Genomic DNA, 25,141 nt, shown 5'->3' on the forward strand with positions numbered 1-25,141 from the left:
GACGGCAGGAACACAGACAGCAGGGGCAGACTGACAGTGAGGACAGACTGACGGTGGGGACAGACTGATGATGGGGACACAGATGGCATGGACACAGACAGACGGCAGGGACACAGACAGACAGCAGGGACAGACTGATGGTGGGGACAGAGGCTGACGGTGGGGATAGACTGACGGCAGAGACACAGAGAGACAGCAGGGACAGACAGCAGAGACAGACAGACAGCGGGAACAGACTGATGGCAGGGACACAGACAGTGGGGACACAGACTGACAGCAGGGACAGACTGACGGCGGGGACAAAGACAGCAGGGACACAGACTGATGGTGGGGACACAGACAGATGGCGGGCACAGACTGATGGTGGAGACACAGCGCAGACACAGACAGCAGGGACACAGACTGATGGCGGACACAGACAGTGGAGACAGAACTGCGTTGGGTTCTGGCAAGTACACACATTCTTTTTTAAAAACACATTTATTTAGGCTCCAGTGCTGTGGCACAGTGGGTAAAGCCACCACTTGCAGTGCCAGCATCCCACACAGGCGCCAGTTCAAGTCCCGGCCACTCCACTTCCGATCCAGGTCTCTGCTGTGGCCTGGGAAAGCAGAGGAACATGGCCCAAGTGCTTGGGCCCCTGCACCAGTGTGGGAGACCCAGAGGAAGCTCCTGGCTCCTGGATTTGGCCTGGTCCAGCTCTGGCTATTACAGACATTTAGGGAGTGAACAAGCAGATGGAAGGCCTCGCTCTCGCGCGCTGGCTCTCTCTCTCTCCGCCTCACTGTAACTCTGCCTTTCGAAATAAATAAATAAATATTTAAAATAAAAGATTTATTTATTTATTTGACTGTCAGAGTTACACAGGGAGAGCGAGAGACAGAGAGAGCGAGAGACAGAGCGAGACAGAGAGAGACAGAGAGAGAGCGAGAGACAGAGAGCGAGACAGAGAGAGAGCGAGCGAGAGACAGAGAGCGAGACAGAGAGAGAGCGAGAGACAGAGAGCGAGAGACAGAGAGACAGATTGAGAGAGAGAGATTGAGAGAGAGAGCGAGAGAGCGAGACAGAGAGAAAAGTCTTCCTTCCACTGGTTCACTCCCGAGACGGTTGCAACAGCCAGGGCTGGGCCAGGCCAAAGCCAGGAGCCAGGAGCTTCCTCCAGGACTCCCACACAGGTGCAGGGGCCCAAGCACTTGTTCCATCCTCCACTGCTTCCCCAGGTGCATTAGCAGGGAGCTGGATTGGAAGTGGAGCAGCCGAGACACAAATGGGTCCCCACACGGGATGCCGGCACCGCAGGCGGCAGCTCTGCCCACTGTGGCACAGCGCTGGCCCCAGTACACAGGTTCTGAGCTGGACCCGTGTGGCCAGGGAGCTCTCTGGGCGAGGGTTTCCCACAGGACCGTGGATTAAGGGCCAAAGGATGGCCCAGCCCTGCACAGCAGACGCCCGGAGGCAGTCCGTGGTCGGCAGCTGAGCTTGGACCTGGCTCGGACGTGGTCCAGCCTCTCTGCCCACCACGCCTCTCCGTGAAGGGGGAATGACCACAGCACACATGTGAGGCTGTGAGCGTCCACAGGGCACTGCCTACAGAGGCTGGATCCAGCAGCAGGCAGCAGCGCACGACAGGGGTCCGTCCCACAACCAGGCCTGGCGGCCATCACCTCTACCCCACCTCCGCTGCAGGGGAAAGCCTGGGGGCCTGCGTTCAAATCCCAGCCTGGGGGTCGGCATCCCATAAGGGTACCAGTTCAAGTCCCGGCCACTCCACTTCTGATCCAGCTCCCTGCTAACGGCCTGGGAGAGCAGTGGAAGACGGCCCAAGCACTTGGTCCCCTGCACCCACGTGGGAGACCCGGAAGAAGCTCCTGGCTTCAACCTGGCCTAGGCTGTTGCAGCCATCTGGGGAGTGAACCAACAGATGGAAGACAGATCTCTGTCTCTCTCTCTCTCTCTCTGCAACTCTGCCTCTCACATAAATAAAACAAATCTTTAAAAAAGTTAAGCAAGTAACACACACAAGGTGGCAAGACCCAGCAAGTGCACGCCCGTGTGTGTGCCGGAGAGGCCCGAGAGCGGGGGCTCCAGCACACGCAGGCACACACCGCGTCACAGCAGGTAGCAAGCACAATGGCCAGACGTCCACCAGCCGCCGGGAGGCACCAGCAGGGGCCGCGGCAAACCCCCGGCCGCTCCTCTCAGGGAAGAGGCTGGCACCACCGGACATGTGGGCCATCCTGGGCACCAGAAGCGTCCAGGACACAGCAGGCCACTGACCCAGAGGGCAGAGAGCGGGGTGCGCGGGCTGGGGCAGAGGGAATGGCGCGCACCGCTTCACCGGTGGTGGTGACAGGAATGTCCAGAACCGGACAGAGGACGTGCCCACCCACACGGGGCCTCTTCCTATTAAAGGGCTAATTTTGTATTACAGGATGAGATCCCCCAATCGGAAAATCCAAAACCGAAGTCTCTGGGGACATCGCAGGGAGCTCCGAGGCTTTGGATTTCAGCACACTCTGGGTCCCGGGTTTCTGGAACGGGCTGCTCCCCCGGTAAAAGATCCCCAGCTCAAACGACTTGGAAAGCCAGAGGCACCTCTGGTGCCAGCCGTCGCCTGCACACCTCGGACAAAGCATACGTTGGCTTACAGGGCGCAGACCCTGGGCGCACGCCACCCCCGGGCACCCTTCACCCGCCCTCCCCTGGGGTGTTGGGACCCCCGCTCCTGCCCCTCCCGCCGTGCGTCCCGCCGCGGGAGAATCCAGGGTGGAAACCCAGAGCCAACAATCCCATTTGAACCCGCGTAAGCACATCCAATATTTATATCTAGAATTCCTAACAGATGTCCCGGCTACCATTCCAACAGCCTATATTTCACACTGTTTACATGGTTACACCAAACAAGACCCAACTCCAGGTCATCCGATCCTTTGCTACTATACCAAAATAAGCAACATTCTCAGTGCACGCCTTATTTATATTCACCAAGCGTCGCGCCGGCTTCCAACGGCTCCCTGCAGCAGGCCACAGCCCGCACGCACCACGGCCTCCATGAGCCCAGCACCGGCCCTGGGGGAGAAGCCACGAGACAGAGGAGACAGGAGGGGTCCACGGCGGAGGAGCCCCCAGCTCAGGGGGGCGGGCACGTGCAGGCACACGCACACACGCACACACGCGGGCCCACACGCACTCACTCTATCAGAGCACCTGCACACACTCACGGGTACAGGCGCACTCACGCACACTGTCGAACAATCCACAGGCATGCACAGGTCCACGCCCGCTCACAGCACGCCGCTAAACCACCCTGGGCAAGGAGAAAGGGGTTTGAAGGCCACCGAGGGGGCGGGGCCTTGGGCCTGGGGTGGGCGGGCAGGCCGGCTTCCTGGAGGAGGAAGGGCTGGCTAGGGGGGACCCGAGCAGACTTCCTGGGAAAGGAAGAACTGCAGGCCAGCTGGCTCACTTCCTGAGGACGGGCGGGGGGAGGCAGAAGGTGACCAGGCGGGCGCTGGGCAGCCCCAGGCAGCCACCAAGTTAACCACTCACAGGGGGCGCGACTTCCCCAACAGCTGACCCGCGCCGGCACCTCTGGCTCCATCTGTCCAGCTGGGCGTCCAGGCGGCCACCTGCGCCCCTCCTCACAGTCCCCAGCTCGGGGGGCAGGAGCTCCGGGCTCCCGCACCTGTTCTCGGCCTGCAGGCCCTCCCACCTCTCCTCCATCCCCCTCCACGTCCTCGCCTCTGCTGCCCCAGCGTCGCAACACTCAGCGGGGGCCCCCGGAGGTGCCTTGCTCAGCGTGTCTGCACCCTGAGTGTGCCCACGGGGCCGGCGCGCGGTGGTGCTGCTTCCGGCGCGCCAGCGTTTCTTCCACCACGGGGCGAGGGGATGCACGGGGCCACGTGAGCACTGTCCACGCCACTCCACGGCACACCCACAGACAGACCGGCTGCATCTTGCGTCACGCCCGCTCTGGGCCAGGCGCTCAGCCTAGAGGCTGACAGGCCAGTTAGGACACCCACAGCCCACGTCAGAGTACTTGGGTTCGAGTCCCAGCTCCGGGTCCTGATTCCAGCTTCCTGCTAACACAGACCCCGGGAGGCGGCAGTGATGGCTCTAGTAGGTGGGTCTCGGCGGAGACGGAGTTCCTGGCTCCTGGATCCGGCCTGGCCCCGTTGCGGCTGTTGTGGGCACTTGGGAGTGAACCAGTGGATAGAAGCTCTGTCTGTCTCTCAAATGTTTATTTTGGTGCAAAAAAAGTTTTGAAATTCACACACAGTGTTTCATAACACGTATTTTCCATGAATTCTGAAGACCCCTTGAGTTTGATAATTCAGAGTTCGCAGGGACTACAACCACCGGCTATGCCTGCACCCTTTCGCATACGGATACACCGCGGCCAGTTTCTGGGCAGGCGCACTTGGTGAGAAGCCACAGCAGTACTCGGGCCGCAGGGGGGCGCCCGCATCAGAGAGCCTGCTGCAAGTCCCGGCTGCTCCACTTCCCACTCGGCTGCCCGCTAAGGCACCTGGGAAGGCAGCAGGTGGTGGCTTGAGCACATGGGTCCCTGCCAGCCACGTGAGACCCAGACGGGGTCCCCGGCTCCTAGCTTGGGCATTCGGAGAGTGAACCAGCAGACGAGATACCCTCTCTCAGTGCTCGGGGTACCCTGCAGGCCTCCCCGCGGGGCGTCTCTAACGGGAGAGGCCCAGCTTCTGCTGCCGTCCTCTGCTCAGTAATTTACTGACGCACCCAGCATCCCCACTTCCCAACTGTTCCAGCGGCGTCTGCAGCTGCCACGCCCACCCTGCGCTGCACCTTGCTCCAGGTGCACCGGGGCACGGCCACGCGGCACCTCTGGGCGGCACGCACACACCACCCCACTTCCCAAATCGTCAGACCCCAGCATCTCCACGCAGGGACAGGGAGAGGACAGAGTGCCGTGGGCACCACAGGGCATCTGCGATCAGGCGAGAGAAGCTGACGGTCCCGTGACACCGCTTTACTATCCCCCAACTTTTACTTCAGTCCTAATAAATCTCTAAATTTTATTTTTTGCATACAAGCCTTGTACATTTCCCAGATATAGCCCTATACACTTTATATGCAATTCAAACCATATCAAAGAAAAAAAAAAAGGTAGCATGACTGTCACAAAACAGAGAGAATCTACAAAATTCCCAGGAATGTAAAACAGGAAAGTTCAAAGGCACCTGGAGTAGGGTGGGGGCTCCGGAAGTCTCCGCACGTCCAAGCCGGAAGGTTCCATGCCCCTGCCCAGAGAAGCGGCTGAGAAGCACGGATCCGGCTGGAAGGATGCGGACCAGGGAAGAGCTGTGCCGGCCCCCGGGCGCAGGTGCACCTCGGTTCTGGGAAGGTGAAGTCCGGGGGGGGGATCTCCAAGTTCAAGGTCAGGACCCCCCCCCCCCGTGCTTGCGGGGAACAAAGCTCAACCTGGGCCGTGAACCACACTTGGCAAAACCAGCCCCGCCTGGCCTTCCCCAGGACTCTCTCAAGCCAGAAAAAACCCTCAACACCAAGCTCCCTTGGATCCAGGGGCTGTCCCAGCCCACACCCGTGGCCCCTGCACCCAGGGCCTGCAGGTCTCTCCCGCTGGGGCCGCCCTGGCCACCGGGGTGACCACAACTCCATCAAGAGCTTCCTGCTCGGCTCGCTGACACGGCTCTGTGTCCGCCTATTCTGAACGTCTACTCGACGCCTACGGCAACCATGCTGAGCCCTGCGGTTTCCTCTGATGGACGCTCAGAAGCCCAAAGCCGGGCGGGATCCCAAATAACGGCCCCGAATTCCCCCTACTCCCACCTCGGCTCAGCCGCGCCAGGCTCTCTCCCGCCTCCTCCCCAGGGACCCCTCGGCCAGGGGTTTTCCGGAACCCAAGGCCAAGTCTCTGGGAGGCAGCACCCTGCCCACCGCACGCCCTCAACCTCTGCCCCCGGCTGAGCAAGCCTCGGGGAACCGCCCCCGAGCCGGACCCCTGCACCCTCTCCAGGTGGGGTGCACACCCCCAGGATGGGCCCAGTGGCTGCCACCCAGCGCTGGCCCTGGAGCGCCCTTCCCTCCCATGACTGAGGGTCGAGAAGACGCACACTGCACTCACGCCGGGAGGGCGGCTCCCCCTCCCCAGCCACGCTGCTCCACGCAGGAGAGCGCGGAGCAGGCAGGGCCAAGCTGGCCGCGGAAGCCGCATGGGAGCAGGCTCCCTGCAGGCACACGGCCTGATCCCCTCCTGCCCGGGGCTCCTCGCAGCACGGGCACCCCTGCCTGCTACACCCAGGCCCCAGCCCGGTCTCTCTCGCGTGCACACACACGCCTGGCCACAGAGGAAGCCATAATTAACCCTGAGGCCCAGCCCAGCTGCCCGCGCGGGGACCACATCTCGGGGAAATGGACAGGGCACAGCTCTGGGGGCCGGGCAGGAAACTCCAGGATGCGGAAGATCAAGAGTGAGTGAGGCCGCCTGTTTCGGGCACCGTCGCGCCCAGGGAGGCAGCGCAGGGTCTTGTTAAGCAGGGGGATGGGCTGGGAGGGCGGAGGGGCTGGGGCAGGCAGAGGCCGTGCCAGTCAGTACAGAGCAGCTGCCCTCGGCCCGACCCTGGGCACAGCCTGGGCTCGGCCCCACCAAAGCTGACCCAGGGCTCTGTCCAGCCCGTCTGCAAAGGCCCCAGACTGGAAACAGCCCACAGCCAGCCTGCCCGCTGGGCTCCAGGGCCAGTCGGAGCTGCCACCACCACCTGGGCTTCCCACGGGGGGTCCTGATCCCGGGCCCCACCCAGCAGTGACTGAGTGTCCCCAAGTCCCACAGTACAGGTAACCCCCGCCCCAGCACACCTCCAGAGCTGACCCTCAGACTGTCGGCAAGGCCCTGACCCCCAGGTCCCGGGCCCTGCTCCCAAAGAAGGTTGTTCCCCAACACCGAGCCCTTGACCTCGTGCCCTCCCGGACACTCGGGGGGATGGGCAAAGGGAGGGACTGGCACCTGCCATGGGCCTCCTGGGCACCGGCGCCCTGCACCTTAACCCGACTCAGGCCCAGCTGCCGGCGATCGACTGGCCGTCCTGCCTCCTTCCCTCCCTGCCAAGGCCGACCCTGGCTCACAAAACCCACAAGCACCGCGAAGCCGGAAGCGTGGACAATCTCAGTCCACGGCAGTAGTGGTCAGGAGCTCAGACACGCAGCGCGCCACCAGGACAGACACCGCCGGCAAAGCCACCCCACGGGTGAGCCCTGGGCCTGGCGGCTAAGGAGCCCCCCTCCCGTGCTGGACCACCTGCGTTCAGCTGACAGCTCCAGAACCCAACTTCCCACCCCGCAGCCCCGGGAGGCGGCAATGACCGCAGGAGGCCTGACCCACCTCCCACTCCCGGCGCCTGGGGAGCAAACCAGCCCCGGGGTCTCCACCACTCTGCCTCCAAGCCAGTGAGAGGCCCGGGAGGCGACAGGGAGACAGGCAGAGGCACCACGGACTCCCCAGCTCGGCACACCTGCCCCTCCTGGCCTGGACAAGACCCTCCCCCACCCCGCGGCCGCCAAGGTGAACGCCGGCCCCCGTCTCTTCATAATACGCCTTTCCATGAACTTTTCGGAGGCCCCTGGATACACGTATTTACACGCTTCTTTGTGGGGCCAGTGCTGTGGCGCAGTGGGTAAAGCCACTGCCTGCAGTGCCAGCGTCCAACACAGGTGTGGGTTCAAGTTCTGACTGCTCCACTTCTGATCTGGCACTCTGCTTATGCTCTGGGAAAACAGGGGAAGATGGCCCAGATGCTTGGGCCCCTGCACCTGTATGGGAGACCCGGAAGAAGCTCCTGGCTCCTGGCTTCAGTCTGGCCCAGCTCCGGCCACTTGGCCAACGGGGAGTAAACCAGCAGATGGAAGATCGATCTCTCTCTCTCTCCCTCCAACTCTTTCAAACAAATTTTTTAAAAAAAGCTGTTTTGTATCCCAAATAAATGTTTTAAATTCCATTGTCCACAGTCGTTTCAGGAACCCTCCACAAATGACCCCAGGGTCTCTATGCCACTGTTCAGGCAGCCAGCCCCGCTAGTCCAGTGCAGGGTCAGCACGACCCCAGCCGACAGGGGGCCCAGGACACACACACCCACTGCTGCCCACCGAGTGCTATCTGCCCCCAGCCAACTGTCCAGCGAACAGAGAACGCCCAGACACAGGGCCCAGTGGGCAGCGAGGGCCGGGGGCCAGCTGTGGGACCCCACACCGCTGGCTGCCCTGGGAGGAAGCGTGCCCCTGGAGAGCATAATCCGTTCTCCCTGGAGAACACCTGCCGCTCAGGGCAGTGCCCACTCGCGAGCTTCCAGGGCCGGGGGCAGAGAGGGAGGGACAGCTGCCCTCTCTCTCCACCTGCAAAGGACGGCTGGCAGACGGAGACACGGCCGGACGGCCCGTGCAGCCAGGACACCTGGTCGACCTCCTACGCCCAGGATTTCCCAGCCCACAGAGCAGCTTGTCCCAGGAAGCAGAGCTGGTGACCCACCGGCCTCACGCGTGCACCTGCACACACACGCACACACAGTCCCCGATCCACGACAGGCAGGACAGGCCGTCAGGGCACGGGATGCCTGACTTCCGTCTGCGCATGTGCGTCGTCGCTAATTAGAAGGTTCCGGGCAGAGCAGGGGAAAATATGTATTTCTGAGTCCCGGTTTGACTTGCCAGAAACCAGTCCGTTACTAACATTCTTATTTTCGACAAAATATAGCATTCTGATTACATATCATCTCGGGACCACGGCTCCCGGGCTGCTTGGCTCCCGGAAGTGGCCCGAGACCACGGCAGAGTGAAAGACACGGGCCTGGGGCTGGACTGCGGGCGGGTCACCAGGTCCTCCACCCCCCAACCCCAGGTGGACGCTCGGAGCCGTACGGGAGGCAGGAGACGGCGCAGGTCGCCCATGAGCGCAATCCTGATATCACCGCCCGCCCCGGCCTCAGCTCCCCTCTGCCGGCCCGGGGCTGGGCCACCGTCAACCCAGCGCGGTACTCATCAAACACACCAGGGCCCCCTGGCCAATTTCTTTTATGGAGAAAGAAAACACTTTTATCATCCAAACAGCAATTAAGAGGGAGGCGCGGTGCCAGTCCGCCAGCTTCCAGTCCTTGTGTGAACCCGAGCAAGCGGCTCCCCCACCCCAGCCCCAGTGGCCTCACCTGCTACATGGGGGTGCGTGGCCCCAGCCACGGGGCAGCGGGAGGATTAAAGCTACCAGGGCCTGTGGGGAGGCAGTTTGATGATTTTGATCCAGTAAGTCTAGAACTCAGTATCTCGGTAGTTCTGAAGCAGAATGGATTTTTTTTTTTTTTAAGATTTATATATGCAAAAGGCAGAGTTACAGAGAGAAAAACGAGTTCCCACCCGCTGGTTCACTCCCCAAATGGCCGCAATGGCTGGAGCAGGCCCAGGCCGGAGCTGGGCCAGGCCGAAGCCGGGAGCCTGAAGCTCCATCCAGGTCTCCCATGTGGGTGCAGGGACCCAAGGACTTGGACCATCACTTGCTGCTTTCCCAGGCCACAGCAGAGAGCTGGATCGGAAGTGGAGCAGCCGGGACTTGAACCGGCACTCATATGGGACGCCAGCTTCCCGGGCAGCAGCTAAACCCAGGGCACCACAGCGCCACCACATGCCGGTGCCACAGTGCATTTTATTCTTTAATAAGGATTTTCACTGAACATGAGCCCACAGAGATTGCTCTCGATTTAGATCATGCACGGACGAGCCTTATCTGGGCATTTCAGCTTCCTTGGAATCCCCCAAGGAGACCTCCTGGGGCAGCCTGCCGTGTGTGCACACATAGGAGCATTGTGTGTGTACGGCTCACAGCTCTGCTGAGGAGCCCACCTCCCACGCTCACCCAAAGCAGAAGAGGCGGGCACCCGGGGAGAGCTGCTGCCAGCCTCGAGTCACGCCAGTGGCACCGGTGGGGCTCCAGCCGCTTCTGCCCCGGTGCTGTGCCGCCTGGAGCCCCAGACGGGGACCAGTAACCGGTGCCAGACAGACAGCAGAGGGAAAGGGGCCATCTGACTCCAGGCAGCTCAGACCACGCTGTCCACAGGTGCAGTGCAGATGGCAGAAGCCAGCTGTGGGCCACCTGGCGAGCTCAAGGACCCAGGAACGGGGGCACGGCTCGTGGCGACCCTGCAAACCACCAGCAGGGCCCCAGGAGTCAGCCTGGCTCTCGGAGGCGGGAGAAGGCGGGGCCGCGGCCCTGGGGTCCCCTGGCTCCCCACCCTCCGTGGCCACAAGGCCCTCATTGTTCTGAGAGAGGAAACTGGAGACGTGTGCTGGGGAAGCTTTCGGAACCAGCGGAGGGAACGCGTGGGGCAGGAAACTCAGCTCGGAGACAAAAACAGCCTTGAGCCGGTCTTCATTCAAGTTGGGCGGGGGGACAATCACACGGGCCAGACGTGCCAGCACGCTGCAGTCTCTCACCGAGGGCTCTGCTTTCAAATGACCCGTGCTGGAACACGGCAGCGCCACAGAACGCCAGCCCGGCTCCCGGGACGTGTCTGTCGCACACACGGCACACCAAACGGCACACCCAACGCATGGAAGCAAAGGAAATGCCGACTGTGTCCAGGATGGCGCACGGCTTCCTCTGAGCCCCTGCCTCCTGGTCCCTGCCTCTGGACATGGGGCACTTCTCGGTTCTGGGCTCTGGGGGCTGCCCACAAGGCCCAGAGCCGAGGGCCAGCTCCGGCGGTCTGAGAACCAAGCTAAGCGGTGGGTCCCTGGGTCAGTTAGAACGCAGAGCGGCCTGGGAGTGCGGGAGGCCAGTGGCACAGGGGCCAGGCCCTGGCAGCAGGGGCAGGGAGGGCGCCTCTCCCCACCGCTGCCCTCACCTGGCTGTAACCACAGCTGCCGGAGGGCCACGTCCTGCTGGCTCCCAGTGTCTGGGCGGAGCCGCGATCTGCCTGCGTCCACTCCGTTCCCAGCTTGCCAGGTCTGTGCCAGGCAGAGCCGCGTCGGCACGCTTCTTCACTAGGGCTGGGTCGGGCCAAAGCCAAGAGCCAGGAACTCAAGCACTGGGGCCATCGCCGGCTGCTTCCCAGGAGCACTGGCAGGAAGCTGGATCCCAGGCATTCCGACACGGGACGCAGAGCGCGGGCACCACAGTGCCCGCCCCCGACCGTCCACCTTCTAACCAGACAGGCAGGCCAAGCCGGCGAGCTTGGACAGCTGCAGCCGAGCACTTCAGCGGACCCCGGGCCCCAGGGCCGGAATCCCCAGGACCCTCTCCTGGCAGTAAGTGATCTCTGCCCTTGTAGCACCGGGCCCTGGACCGGCCATTCCCAACACCGCCTCCCTGCACCCTCGGGACAAGCCTGTACGCGGCAGTGTGATTATCACCTCCACTCCCGCCCCCGCACGGGAGGGGAGGGAACGGTGGCCCAGAGCACACCGCTCACGTGTCCCCGACTGCAGAGCTGATGAGAGAGGGGCTGCGTGTGGCCAGCCGGACCCCAGCCCAACGTAGCTTCCAGGGCTGCCCGAGTGGGCCCAAGTGGGCAGTAGCCACTGGATAGAGCCTTCCGGAGCATCCACAGGTGGCCACGCCGGCCTCAGGCACCCTGGCAGGGAGCAATGGAGCGGGATCCCCTGCCCGTCACCACCACCTGCTCAAGGGCCTCCCAGGACACAGATCAGAGGCCATTCCTCGTTCAACCTCCTGTCCACTACGTCCCACACAGCCAGGGGAGATCACACAACCCCAGCCACGTCCCCACGGGAGACAACTACCCCACGATCCAGCCACCGAGATCAGATCCCGGATTAAACGCCCGAGAGAGAGCCAGGCTTGGGCAGGATCCGAGGACGGCCCCTGAGGCACGCGGGTGCCGCCTATAGCAGGAGCGGTGGAAGCCCCTGCTGTGGCCACACCCCAGCATCGAAGGCATCACTGCCTCCGGAGGAAGGCACGGACAGCCCAGCGGGAGACGCCCAAGACGTCTCGCCCAGACAGTGAGACGAGCAGGGCAGGGAGTGGGGAGGCCACGGGAGCCCAGTGCCCCTCAGCAGCGGCCTGCCGGGACCCTGGGGCAGACCCCACGATGGCTCCGAGTCAGTTATTCCCACCCCGAGGTCCACGGCCCAGGGACCACGAGAGTAAGGTGTCCTGGGTCTCTGAGCAGCCACACCAGAGCCCCACCACGTGGAGCCGACAGAGCACTCCCCACACCCGCCCCTGGCTCTGGCTGCTGGCTCTGTGTGGCTCCCAAAGGCTAAGTCACGGCTTCATAGACACAGCTTCCCCGCGAGGACGGGGTCCCAAAGAGACGGAAGGGTTTTCAAAAACTACAACGAGGAGCCCAAAGGCTGGGCCTGCCCTTGGTCCCAGCCTCGCTTCCGGAGTGAGCGCAGCCACCTCCCGTGGCTCCCCCAGCAGGTACCTCCGGAAAGCACCCCGGTCCTCGGCCAGCTGTCCTGCCACATCTCTCCACGGCGCCTGCAGCACACGGGCCGGAAGCCCAGGGGGACCCCTGAGCAGAACCCCCCAGGGCAGCAGACAGGCCCACCCCAATGCCAGCCCCCGCACAGGGTGACGTGTCGCCACAGACCATCAGCAGAGACGACGGCCCACAGCTGGCCATGGCCGGGAGGTCATCAGCCCAGAGCTGCACGGCCAGGTCCCCAGCACGGGGCAGCTCCGTGGCCTCGTGGAAAGGAAGCCGTCCACTCGAGCAGCGCCAGCACCCCCCCCAGTGCCCCCCCACTGCGGGGCCCGGGCCCGGCCACCAGCTCTGCGAGCCACAGAGAGCACGAGGCTTGGGCCGCAGGCTCCAGGGAGTGGGACCACGGCAGCAACGGGGCAGCCCACCATGCCTGGGAGCCAACTGACCCTGCAGCCAACACGCACGGAGCCCGGGCAGTGAGGACGTGACAGAACGGACGCCAGCGTCTGCACGCTGAAAGTGCTGCAAACGTCCCGGAACCACCCACACACTCCCCGGCTCCAGAGCTTCGGAGCATACAGCGTCGGCTTGCGCGACCAGCAATCCTCCTGCCCAGTTCCTTAAACGGCGATGACAACGCCACGTAGGGGAAACAGATGCCGGCCGACCTAGCTCCCCACCCGCACCTCGGGGTCCAGGCTGCGGGTGGGGTGGGGGATCTCATGCACGGGGGACCTCATGGCCAAGTCCATTTGGGATACAAACGGGTTTCCGCAAGGCCAAACAGCTGGCCTGTGCAGTCCCACCAGAGTCCACGCCTCAGGAACGGGGCGCTGACTACGGGGGGGTGGGGGGGGGTGCCAGCCCTCTCGCTTGGTCCCAGAAGTCTCTGTTCACAGCACGTCAGGTGTCCCACAATCCGGGAAACAGCTGGCCTGGATTTCAGGAGGGCAGAGGGAGCCCCCAACGGTAGAACTCGGGGCCAGGGGGCCAGACAAGGGTGGGCGAGGCCGCTCCCTGGACAGCTCTGCTGGACACCAGGCAGAGGTGGGAGGACGAGAGCTCTGTCCTCAAGGCCCCCCGGGCTGCATGGACCCTGGGAAGTTCCAGAACACGAGGAGAGGGATCTGGCCGTAGAAGCCGTCATGGCGGGGAGCGCGGCCCGCCAAGCCGACACGTTCCAGCTCTGAGCACCGGAGAACGGCACAGCACCCGAGACAGCCCAGCTGCCGGTTTTAGGAAGGTTAACCAGGGCGCGCCATACAAAACACGGGCACAGGCAACGTTCCAGGGAGACAGGGCAACTGGATGCCAGTGCTGTCTTCCACTCCAAATCCAGTCTTTCACGGAATGAGCACAGGCCTTGGAGCGGGGAGGGCAGGGACCCCCGCCGGGGCAGAGGCCACCCGCGAGGCCGCGCCCCGATTCTCCCCCAGCCACTCGCTCCCCTCTGGAAGCCACGTTCCCGCTGCACACCTGGAGCCACGGCCTGCGCCCCCAGAAGCCAGCCCTAGAACCCCGCTGGCTCGAAAGCCACCATGCCGTAGCGAGCAGGTGGCGCTTCCCGCCCAATGACCGCACGCCAGGGTGGGCCACGCAAGGTGGCACCGAGTGGGGAGGGCGCCCGGACGGACGGACGTGCTCGGGCGGCTCTGAACGCCCCGTTGAGCAACTTCCTGAGGGCGCTGCCAGGCAGGCGCCGCCTGCCCATCCGGGCTCACAGAGGTGCAGCCCTCTGCCGAATCCGAGGTGCCTCCAGGTTGTTCTGGAAAGAAGGAGGAGGGGAGCTGTGACTCACCCAGTAATACACCCGCCCTGCGGCTGCCGCTGAAACTAGTTTGCATTATAGGGCTGGTCCCAAGCAGGCACGGGGGGCGAGCCGCGCAGAAGCGGCACCGGCCGCCCGGCCCCACGGCACCTCTCCAGCGCTCCCCGAGCTTCCAACGACCCACGAATTGCCAGGCTGGCGCCCCCACAGGCCACACATCATCTGAATTGGACAGCCAGCGGCCAGCTCGCCACAGGCCACTTAAAATGCAGCCCGCGGCTCTCCGCCCGACCGCCGCGAGCCGCCATCATGGACACGAGTGGAGTGCAGCCCATCAAACTGGCCAGGGTCACCTGGCTCTCAGGACAGCGCAGGCAGGTGCGCGTGGAGTTCATGGACGACACAAGCCACTCCATCATCCGCAACGTGAAAGGCCCCGTGCGGGAGGGCGGCGTGCTCACCCTGCTGGAGTCCGAGCGGGAGGCTCGGAGGCTGCGCTGATGCCGCCGCGCAGGGGGTGAAAAAAAAAAAAAAAAAAAGAAAGAAAGAAATGCAGCCCGCGGACACCTGCTGATGTCACTGTTTACTTCTTCAGTCCATAGATCAAAAGGCGGACCCTGAAGTGTGCACGGGGTCTAAGGGAACAACGAAGACGGACTTGGCACAGCCGGGGCCACGGAGATTAAAACAGCAGCAAACGGCACAGAGAGCCGCCCCGGCCCCTGAAACCCCACAGAAGGATCCGGAGGCAGGAGCCAGGCGCCTGGAGACGCTGCACAGGGGGACAAGATAGAGAATTCCAGGAAGGTGCCGGGCAGCTCCCCACCTGCTGGCCAGATCCCAACCCCAAACCGCACACCAAAAAAAAAAAAAAAAAAAAAAAAAAAATCAGACACAGACACAGCAGTGCCTGATTGGAACACACACAACAGTAAGAGCCCCGGAAGGGAACACAGGCAAACGTGCTTGCAGTCTGAGCCCAGGTGAGGGGCCTGCTACAGACCCGAGGGAAAACCTGGGACACAGACAAGAGCTGCACAACCGGACAGCAACTCAGCAGAGGTGGGCAGAGGCCAAGAGCCGGCGACTTGCAGAACCAGCAGTGAGGGAGGCGCGAGTCCGAACGTGGTATAATTCTTAACCAACTCGGGACCCAAATGCAAGAACCCCAGAACCCGAGTGGGGAGGACGCGGCAGAGCGGGCGCCCCCACGGACAACGGCAGGGGTCACTCTGCCAGGGTGTGGATCTGCACAGCCTTCCGGGATGGCCGCCGCCAGCATCTTTAAAACCACAAATGGAGGCGCTGGCACCGAGGCGGCAGGTGAAGCCATCACCTACAGCGCCAGCATCCCATGTGGACGCCAGTGCGAATCCTGGCTGCTCCCACCTCCGGCCCAGCTCTGCTGTGGCCTGGGAAAGCAGTGGAGGACGGCCAAGTGCTTGGGCCCCTGCACCCACGTGGGAGACCCGGAAGAAGCTCCTGGCTCCTGGCTTCAGATCAGCGCTGGGGAGTGACCCAGCGGATGGAAGATCTCGATCTCTCTCTCTCTTTCCTCTCTGCTTCTGCCTCTCTGTAACTTTTCCTTCCAAATAAATAAATCTTAAAAAAAAAATAGATATGCACAGCCATCTGCAGTGCCGTCATCACCTATGGGCGCTGGTTCAAGTCCCGGCTGCTCCACTTCCGATCCAGCTCCCTGCTAACACACCTGGGAAAGCAGCAGAGGACGGCCCAAGCCTGGACCACTGCCACCCACGTGGGAGACTCGGATGGAGTTCCAGGTTCCCGGTGTCGGCCTGGCCCAGCCTCAGCCATTGTGGCCATGTGGGGAGTGAACCCACAGAGGGAAGATCTCTCACTCCCTCTCTCCAACTCTTTCAAATAAACAAGCCCTAAAAAGCAAATATAAACGACGTGTTCTCCCTGGGAACGTTTTCTCACAGGTGCACGGAGACAGCGAGGGTCACTGTGGCGTGCCGTCTAATAGCGAGAAAGCCTGGAGAAAGGCAAATGCCGGGAACGCCCGGTGCACCTGCGCGCTGCCAAATGCCGCTCGGCCTTTTTTTTTTTTTTTTTTTTTTTTTTTTTTTGACAGGCAGAGTGGACAGTGAGAGAGAGAGACAGAGAGAAAGGTCTTCCTTTTGCCGTTGGTTCACCCTCCAATGGCCGCCGCGGCCAGCGCGCTGCGGCCGGCGCACCGCGCTGATCCGATGGCAGGAGCCAGGAGCCAGGTGCTTTTCCTGGTCTCCCATGGGGTGCAGGGCCCAAGCACTTGGGCCATCCTCCACTGCACTCCCTGGCCACAGCAGAGAGCTGGCCTGGAAGAGGGGCAACCGGGACAGAATCCGGCGCCCCGACCGGGACTAGAACCTGGTGTGCCGGCGCCACTAGGTGGAGGATTAGCCTAGTGAGCCGCGGCGCCGGCCGCCGCTCGGCTTTTGAGAAGCAAGGGTTCAGCTCCAGCCATTGTGGCCATCTGGGGAGTGAACCAGTGGACAGAAGACCTGTGTGTGTGTGTCTGTCTCTCTGTCTCTCTGTCTTTCAAATAAAATAAATAAGTCTTTGAAAAAAAAAAAATCTCCTTTGCCAAGGCACCAAGGACAAGGACTGTGCCCCACACAACCCAGGGTGGGCTGTGCCGGGCCAGCCGTGAGGCCTCGAAGCCAGACAATCCTGTGTGATGGCACCAGGCAGACCCCTCCCTGCCAAACACCGGGACGACAAGTGCCAGCCTGGCTGACAGAGAGCCGGTCTGCCCCAGGCCCCGGCACAGCCCTGCCGCCCCGTGGTGCAGGCAGTGCCCGAACAGAAGGTCAGCGTGCAAGCTCTCGGCCACAGCTCAGACCAGACGCTTAACCCTCACCCAGCCGCGCGCGGGGCGTGCCACTGGCATCGGGTTTCACAGGGGCTGGGGTGACCTGTGGTGGCCGCACGGGCAGCCAGAGGCAGGGCCCGCGGCAGGCAGGCTGGCCGACCGCAGAGCCTCTCAGCCCCCGCCGTCCCCCCGGAGGGTCTTTTCCAAGGACTTCCAGAAGCGTCTGTGTCTGCTGGGCCCCAGCAGCAACACACGGCATCGCACGGACAGGGGGACTTGGGTCGGTGGACTCTGGGTGGACTCTGGGCTCATTCCCATACTGGGGAGCCCGGATGGACACGGCCCAGGCCAGGGACTCCATCAGGACTTGGTCTGTGGACTCTGGGTGGAGTCCTGGCTTGTTCCCATGCTGGGGAGCCCGGATGGACACAGCCCAGGCCAGGGACACCATCAGGACTTGGGTCTGTGGACTCTGGGTGGAGTCCTGGCTTGTTCCCATGCTGGGGAGCCCGGATGGACACAGCCCAGGCCAGGGACTCCATCAGGACTTGGTCTGTGGACTCTGGGTGGAATCCTGGCTTGTTCCCATGCTGGGGAGCCCGGATGGACACAGCCCAGGCCAGGGACTCCATCAGGACTTGGTCTGTGGACTCTGGGTGGAGTCCTGGCTTGTTCCCATGCTGGGGAGCCCGGATGGACATAGCCCAGGCCAGGGACACCATCAGGACTTGGGTCTGTGGACTCTGGGTGGAGTCTGGGCTCATTCCCATGATGGGGAGCCCGGATGGACACGGCCCAGGCCAGGGGCACCATCTCGCCCCCCACTGCCACCCTGCACCCCGACATCCCCCGGAGGCTGCATCTCTTGGTGTTCCCGGTCCCAAAGGGACAGGACAGGTTCTGCAAAGACAGAGTCCAGGCTCACAGCGGCCTGGGCCGGGGGGGCCGGGGGGGCGGGGGCTTTGCGAGCGGAGGACCCCGAGCGGGTCAAGGCGGAGCCAGGCGCTCCCTGAGGAACCCCACGCACTGCAGGGACAGCGGGCGGCAGAAGAGGCTCTGGGGGTCTGGGGGTCTGGGGGTGGGGAGCAGCCCCCCAGCCCCTGGGCCCAGACGTCTCAGGCTCCTGAGGGAAGAGCAACACGCAGGGCAGGGCCTCAGACACCGGCGCCAGCCGGTTTTGTCTGACAAATAGGGAAACTGAGGCACACGCCGGCGCCTGCTCCTCAGGCCCAAGGGGGAGGGGCAAGGGCTCCATGCCCCACGGAGTCCTGGATTGAGGGGCCCTCGCTGGGCTCTTGAGACCCCCCCCCAGGGGCTACCATCCCGGCCTCAGTTCAACCACAAGAACACTGGCGTCCATGCACACTGGAAAACATCCACCAAATTAGCGACCGTCCAGTAAGGCAACCAAGAAAACACCCAGCGCCCCCCCCCCGCATCGCAACAGCCACCCTGGCCGGTCACAGCGAGGGGACACGGGATCGGTCCAGCACCATGGGGCTGCTGCCACCAGGGGCCCTGGAGCACCTGCAGCCGGGCCCAAGAACGGTCACTGCGCCCGGCGAGCCAGCCGGCACACCAGGCCAAGTCAGACCAAAGGCTGGATGGAGGCTCAGGGCCGGGCAGGGCCCATGGGGCCAAGCGGCGCAGGGCGGGGGGAGGGGTGGGGGTGGGGGTCAGGCCTCTGCAGGGCTTAGGGGGTGCCTGAGCCCCTTGTGCCTGCGCCAGGCGGACAAGAAACTGCGCAGCCAGCACCAGCTGCGCTCCTGCTCGGGGTTCCAAGTACCACTCAGGGATGAACCAGCACCAAGCATCGCCCCAGCAGCCCCACCAGCTCGCAGGCCCCAGTGGGCACCCGGAGCCTCGGCCAAGCCCTTGGGGTGCCTATAAAAGGCAGGGGCTCTCTGTCCAGCGCCGCGGCTCACTAGGCTAATCCTCCGCCTAGCGGCGCCGGCACACCGGGTTCTAGTCCCGGTCGGGGTGCCGGATTCTGTCCCGGTTGTCCCTCTTCCAGGCCAGCTCTCTGCTGTGGCCCAGGAGTGCAGTGGAGGATGACCCAAGTGCTTGGGCCCTGCACCCCATGGGAGACCAGGAGAAGCACCTGGCTCCTGCCTTCGGACAGGCGCGGTGCACTGGCTGCAGCGCACCGGCCATGGCGGCCATTGGAGGGTGAACCAACGGCAAAAGGAAGACCTTTCTCTCTCTCTCTCTCTCACTATCCACTCTGCCTGTCAAAAAATAAAAATTAAAAAAAATTAAAAAAAAAAAAAGGCAGGGGCTCTCCACATCTTTCCCACGACGGCACCACCCCCGACACCGGCTCACTGAACCCTGCCCAGCACTGGCAGGGTGGACACCCGCGTCCCAAGTCCCCCAGTGAGGAAACGGGCTCAGCGCCAGCCAGCTGCTTCCCAGAGCTGCAGGAAAGCCGCGCGCCGGCTCCCCAGCCAGGCCGACCCCGGGGCCGCTCCCGGACGGCCCCACAGCTGCCTCCAGCCGTCACTCGGACCTGCCCCGCCCCCTGCACAGCCCTGCAGGGCAGCTGGCACGGGGCCCACCGCTGCTTTCTGGACAAACGTGCGAACAGGGCCTGCAACCCAAGGAGTAGACACGGCCCCTGCTCCCGCCACAGCCCCAGCCACACTCCCCATTTTGAAGGCATTTTGTCCCCAAGGCCACAACATCCGGTCCCCTCGGGGTTAGTACAGCAAGGACACGGGCTCACCCCGCCCTCCTGGCGCCCACTCAGGGCCCAGGCCCTGCGCTCTCCTCCCGGAAGGCTGTCCCCACTGCCTGTGGCATTTCTGAACCTCCACCGGGCTCTGAGGCCAAACCCTGTCACCGCCCCCCACCCCACGGACGCCCCGGCCCCCAGCTCAGGCTGCTGAAGGAGGCAGCGTGATCGATTCCAGCAACAGATGAACAGAGGGAACGCCGTCTACCTGTCAGGCACATCAGTGTTGGGCCAGGGAGGCCGACCCCCGCTCCAAGGACGAACCCCACACCCACTCGGCGCCAGGTGGGGAAGTCGCTGACGAGAGCCACGGCCCGCACGACCCCAGGGCCACGGCAAGCCCAGGTCAGGGGATGCCACAGGGATAGAGAGTGGACAGGCAGCTGCCAGGGCCCGCAGGGAGTGCCGGGAGGTCCTGGATTAAGGGGTTTCTGGGGGACCACAGGCAGACTCTGTGATGTGACACAGGGTGGCTGCAAACACTGGGAGTGTCCCCGAGTCCCCATGTCACTTTAGATGGTTACCTTCACATTATCTAAGTTTCCACTCAGTTTTAAAAAGAAACCAAAATAGGGGCCAGCGCTGTGGCGTAGCAGGTAAACCCCAGCCTGCAGCACTGGCATCCCACATGGGCACCGGTTCGAGTCCCAGCTGCTCCACTTCCGGTCCAGCTCTCTGCTGTGGCCTGGGAAAGCAGAGGAGGATGGTCCAAGTGCTTGGGCCCCTGCACCCGCGTGGGAGACCCAGAGGTGGCTCCTGGCTCCTGGCCTCGGATCAGCTCGGCTCCAGCTGTTGTGGCCATTTGGGGAGTGAACCAGCAGATGGAAGACCTCTCTCTCTGTCTCTCTCTGCCTCTGCCTCTAACTCTGCCTTTGAAATAAATAAATAAATCTTAGAAATAAAAGAAAAGATTTTAAAAACCACCCAGTGCTTCTTCACCTGGGACAGCCCTGAGTTCAGCCTGTGTTTCCCATCACCCCTGCCTAAAGCCTTCCAGAAGCTTCTACGGCCCTCGGGCTCACACCCAGACTCCACACCATGCTCGGGCCTCCCTCAGCAGAAGCCTCACACAGGACACCCGAGGGTGAGGGGGCCTCTCCCACAGCCGCACGTCCTGCCGCGGCCCTGCCCTCCCCTCCACCGGCCCTTCTGCCCCCAGCCCACTCGGCTCAGAGAAACGGCCACGGTCACAGCGTGCCCACTCCCTCAGCCGTGGGAGGAGGGATTATCGCTCCCATCATAGACAGAGAAAACCGGGGCACCCGGAGGCAGCTGCCCAAGCTCCCCGGCACCGTCCATGCTGCTCACCGCTCCACCACGCCCCGCCCGGCCTGCAGCGCTGAATGAGTCAGTTGGCAGACTGGACAGCCAAAGTTATACGCAGCAGAAAAATCCGGACTGCGTCACAGCAACCCCAGACCCCCCGCCCCCACCCAGGCCAGAGCGGGCAAGGACCCCTCACGCAAGGGCAGTCACGGCAGCTCTCGCCTGGGCCAGGACGGGCTCCAACGCTCCCGGCTGCCTCGGGGGGAGGGGGCCGGACCAGGAGAGTGGACGCAAGGAGGCTGAGCGGTCACCTGCAGTCAGCTCCCCGGCCGGCGCCCCACAGGGCCTCTCCGGGGAGCCCCGGCAACCCCTCACTTGCAAGGCAGACGCGATGCCAAGGCCTCACCTGCCTGCACGCCCGCCCGCCCCCCGCGCCGGGGAATTCTGAATGCCTGAGCAGTGACACAGCACTGGCTCTCCCCCAGCACAAGCGCCGACCCTCGCAGAGGGGACAAGAAGGGGACGCTGAAGGGGCCTGGGTCCTACCAGGGGTGGGGGGATCCAGGGAGGATCTGGTTAGCCCCACACTCGCCTGGAGGTTGGTGGGGGCAGGAGAGGGCATTTGCAGGGACACCAGGGCTGGCCAGGCCCAGAGGGGAGAGGCCTGGGGCTCCCGAGCTGGGGCTGGGCCAGGCCAGGACCTGAGGACAAAGGCTCACAGCGTCAGACGGCACCAGGAGGCGATCGGGAAAGATGACAGGGGCCGAGGCACACACACACACGCAGGACACAGAGGGTCTGAGACCGCACAGGAACCGGCTGTGCAGACGGCGGCGTTGCTGTCCTCCCGTCCCAGGGCCCGGTCACCACATCCACGGGCACTCCCGGGCCCGGCCCCCGACGGCAAAACCATCAACTCTACCACTGCCTCATCCGCAACCGACCCCCACCTCTCCTCTAGGGTCCCAACCCCTCCATCGGCAGGTGCTGGACGCCACTCCCGAGACACACAGGAAGTGCAAAACGGCAAACAAGGAGAAAAACAAGGCAGGGAACTCAGAAATCCCACCTTTCCAACAAACAGCCCCCCCCCCCAAAAAAAAAAAAAACCTTTGCCTCGGGGGTTACCCAGGACCGAAAAGTGGCAGCTCGGACCCATCCAGGTGCTGTCATGGTTCTGTCTCCCACCAGTGGGGTCAGCCCAAAAATATCAACCGTGGGGTGCACGTGCCCCAGACAGGGAGCCCTGGGCCTGGGTTCAGGGCAGGAGCCAGCAGGAGCCGCCATGCCCTCTGCTCCTTGCCACCCCCCAAGCCTCCCCCAGCGGGGGCTGCCGCAGCCCTGGGACTCCCAACTCAGAGCCAGGCCACCTCCCCGCAGTGCCCAGACTGGAAACATCCCGGGGGACAGCTGTGCCCACTAAAGAGGCCCACACAAAGGGAGCGAAGGCTGCCCCGCGTCTGCAGGGTCCCCACGCTCCGCACATCCCGAAGGGAGCGCGCTAGGTAGCCGGAAACCACATGGCGCTCTCCGCATTAGAAGAACATGTGTAGCGTTCCACTCCCGACCTCAGCTCCACCCCTCGGGACTCGCCAGCAGCGGGAGAGAAAGTGCTCCAGGCCCCCGGTGCGCTCCACCGCGCCTCGGCCTCCTCTGCCCTCGCCCCCACGGCTGGACACCGGACACTCGGGGCGCCCGGGCACCTGGCAGGTGTCAGCCCGCTGGGAAACCCACAGCCACCCAGATCAAAAGGGCAGCGCCACGGGCCTGGCCGCCCCGCGCTCCCAACTTTCTCGCCCAAACTTCGCAGGCCGACGCTCGCCCGGGAGAGCGCCCGAGGAGCCGCCGACAGGCCGGGCCGGTCTCGGGGGCCCACGCGTCTGCTCCGCACCCGGCCCGGGGGCCGTTCGGGCCAAGCGCGGCCTCCCCGCAGCCCCCGGCCGCTCGCGGGCGCCTTGCCCAGCGCGCAGGTGAGGACCCGCCCGCGCCGCACCTGGCGGGGCCGGCGCCGCCCGCGCGCCCTGGGAAGGGCCGGGACGAGGGAGACAAAGGCCCCGCGCGCGGTCCCGGGACGGGCGGCCACCGCGGGGGCCCACGGCGCGCGCGCCCCAACTCGCCCCGAACTTAGGAAGTGGCCTCCCGGGCGGCGGCGCGCGTCCGAGCACTTGGCCGCGGGGCCGCCCGGCCATTGTCCGTCCGTCCGCCCGCCCCGCCCGGCCCAGCCCGGCGCCCACCTACCCGCGGCGGGGGCCAGGCCGCAGCCCAGCGCCAGCAGCAACCACAGCCGGGCCGGCCGGAGCGGCGCCGCCTCCATGTTGTCCGGCGGCCGGACGGGCCCGCGCGCGCTCACTCGGGCTCCATGGCGCGGCGGCGGCGGCGGCTCCTCGCGCGGCTCCCGGCGCCTCCCGCCTCCCCCCTCGGGCGCCGCGGGCCAGGACGGCGGGGGAGGAGGGAGCAGGGCGCGCGGGAGCGGAAGCCGCGCCGCGTCTCCGCCCCCCGCCGCCGCCCGCGCCCCCCGCGCCGGCCGCGCCCTCCGGCGGGCGCCCCCCGGAGCCGGCGTGTCCACGCTGCGGGGGGCCGGCGGCCGCGCGAGCCCCGGGAGCAGGTGTGTCACCTGTGGAGCCCGCGGCCAGGACCCAGCCTTTGCGCGTGGGGGAAACTGAGGCCCGGGGCGAGGCGTGGTTGCCCGAGGGCGCACCGCAAGGCGGCTTCCGGGCTGGAGGCCCGGGGGCCTGGAGCCGGCGCTGTGCGCCTTCCCTGGAGCTGCGCCGCAGGGGCCCCGCGACACCTGTTCTCACTTGGGGACGGCGCAGGGGGGCAACCGCGAGTCGCGCTGGCGAGGAATGGCTGCCTGGTGTGTTCTCACCTGGCCCTAGTGCAGCCGTGACGCCGGGCCTGGCCCCCAGCTGCCAACGGAGGGCTCGGTGCGGGAGGGGGGCGCCGAGGGGTCACGGCGGAGCTCGCCAAGGGGGCAGGACCCCAAAGTAGGCTAATTGCCACGCTTGCCTTACAGGGCTGACTTCGCCTGGTTGGTCCCCAGCGCCCCCAGCTGTGTCTGTGATAGGTTGAACCACAGCCCCCCACCCCACCCCGGTCCACCTGGGTCCCTGTTACCAGTCCAGACCAACAGCTGCCCACTGGCTATGCTCTCACCACAAGTCCCCTCCCTGAGCTGCCCCTCTCCCAACCCCAGGCCCGGGTTGGGTCCACGCTGCGTTCAGTAAACGCCTTGCCCTCCGCTTCCTCCATGCTTCTGAGTCCATCCTTTGGGGGGTCAGTGGTGCCACAACTTGGGGGCTCTCCTGGGAGCTCGGTGCCCGCGTGGAGGGGGAGACGTCTCCCACCCAGGATGCTCTGCCCGGTTCTGTATCTCTCCAGGAAGCCGTAGACAAGCCCAAGGCCATGTGATTAAAGGCAGAGCAAAAGTGATGGGGGGGTGGGGGACCAAGCCATGCCCATGCGGCCCAAGGAAGGGAAAACTGTGCTTCTAAGTGCTGCCTCCGGGGTGGGTTTTCGGGGTTAAAGGGATCCCCGGGGCGGGAGGGGGGTGATGTGCCTAGCAGGAAATGAAGGCATTCCAGGGAGGAGGGAGCCCTGACAGCGCTCTGCAGGCTCCCCCCACACAAAGGCCTTTGTGGGGATGGAGAAGGCCTGGGGGACGCCCCTCGGGCCAGAGACGATGGCGGAGCACGGCCTCTCCTTGCAGGAGCAGCATCCAGGCCTGAAGGCTTCCGTTTTCGGGCCTGAAGTGCAGCCCGGGTGTTCAGGCTCCAGTCCTGTCGGAGCAGGACGGAGCCGGGTCTTCCAGGAGATGATTCTCTCCGCTGGCTCCCACGCCGAGTTTCCTCTCAGTGAGGAGGAGACAGGCAGGGGACCCATCCTGGGATCCCTCATGGTGTCTGCCTCGTCCTGCGCCCCAAGGCGACATCGGGGAGCCGGAGCCGCAGTACGGGGGAGGCTGCACCACAGCCCTCCTGACTTACACCCAAAGTCACAAAACTAAAACAACGCAAAAGGACTTAGACGTCTCCTATGTCCCCACCTGGGGGAGTGCCGATGGGGCAGGGGGAGACTGGCAGGGTCAGCGCCCCCCTGACGAGTGCCGAAGTCAGGAACTTCAAAAGAGACGCGCG

At 64.3% G+C, this 25,141-nt stretch overlaps 2 protein-coding genes and 1 long non-coding RNA gene across 3 annotated transcripts in view; 2 read left to right on the forward strand and 1 right to left on the reverse strand.

The window, feature by feature from the left end:
* Positions 1–23,479, reverse strand: part of LRP5 (LDL receptor related protein 5) — a 94,281-nt gene extending 70,802 nt beyond the window's left edge. Inside the window, exon 1 of the mRNA XM_051827847.3 lies at positions 23,247–23,479. Within this exon, the coding sequence (XP_051683807.1) occupies positions 23,247–23,322 (76 nt within the window). The 5' untranslated portion in view covers positions 23,323–23,479. The remainder of the gene's footprint in view (positions 1–23,246) is intronic.
* On the forward strand, positions 14,448–14,712 carry LOC100339787 (small ribosomal subunit protein eS28). The gene has a single exon (XM_089313666.1). It carries the CDS (start codon positions 14,500–14,502, stop codon positions 14,689–14,691), a length of 192 nt encoding a protein of 63 aa, XP_089169792.1. The 5' UTR covers positions 14,448–14,499; the 3' UTR covers positions 14,692–14,712.
* Positions 22,577–24,251, forward strand: LOC138847209 (uncharacterized). Its single transcript, XR_011384913.2, has 2 exons — positions 22,577–22,978; positions 24,022–24,251. It is a non-coding gene; the product is annotated as an uncharacterized LOC138847209 (long non-coding RNA).
* The last annotated feature ends 890 nt before the right edge of the window (positions 24,252–25,141 follow it).

Source organism: Oryctolagus cuniculus, chromosome 1 (genome assembly GCF_051225735.1).
Source record: "Oryctolagus cuniculus isolate XC-2025 breed Fujian yellow rabbit chromosome 1, ASM5122573v1, whole genome shotgun sequence".
In the NCBI taxonomy this organism is placed as follows: domain Eukaryota; kingdom Metazoa; phylum Chordata; class Mammalia; order Lagomorpha; family Leporidae; genus Oryctolagus; species Oryctolagus cuniculus.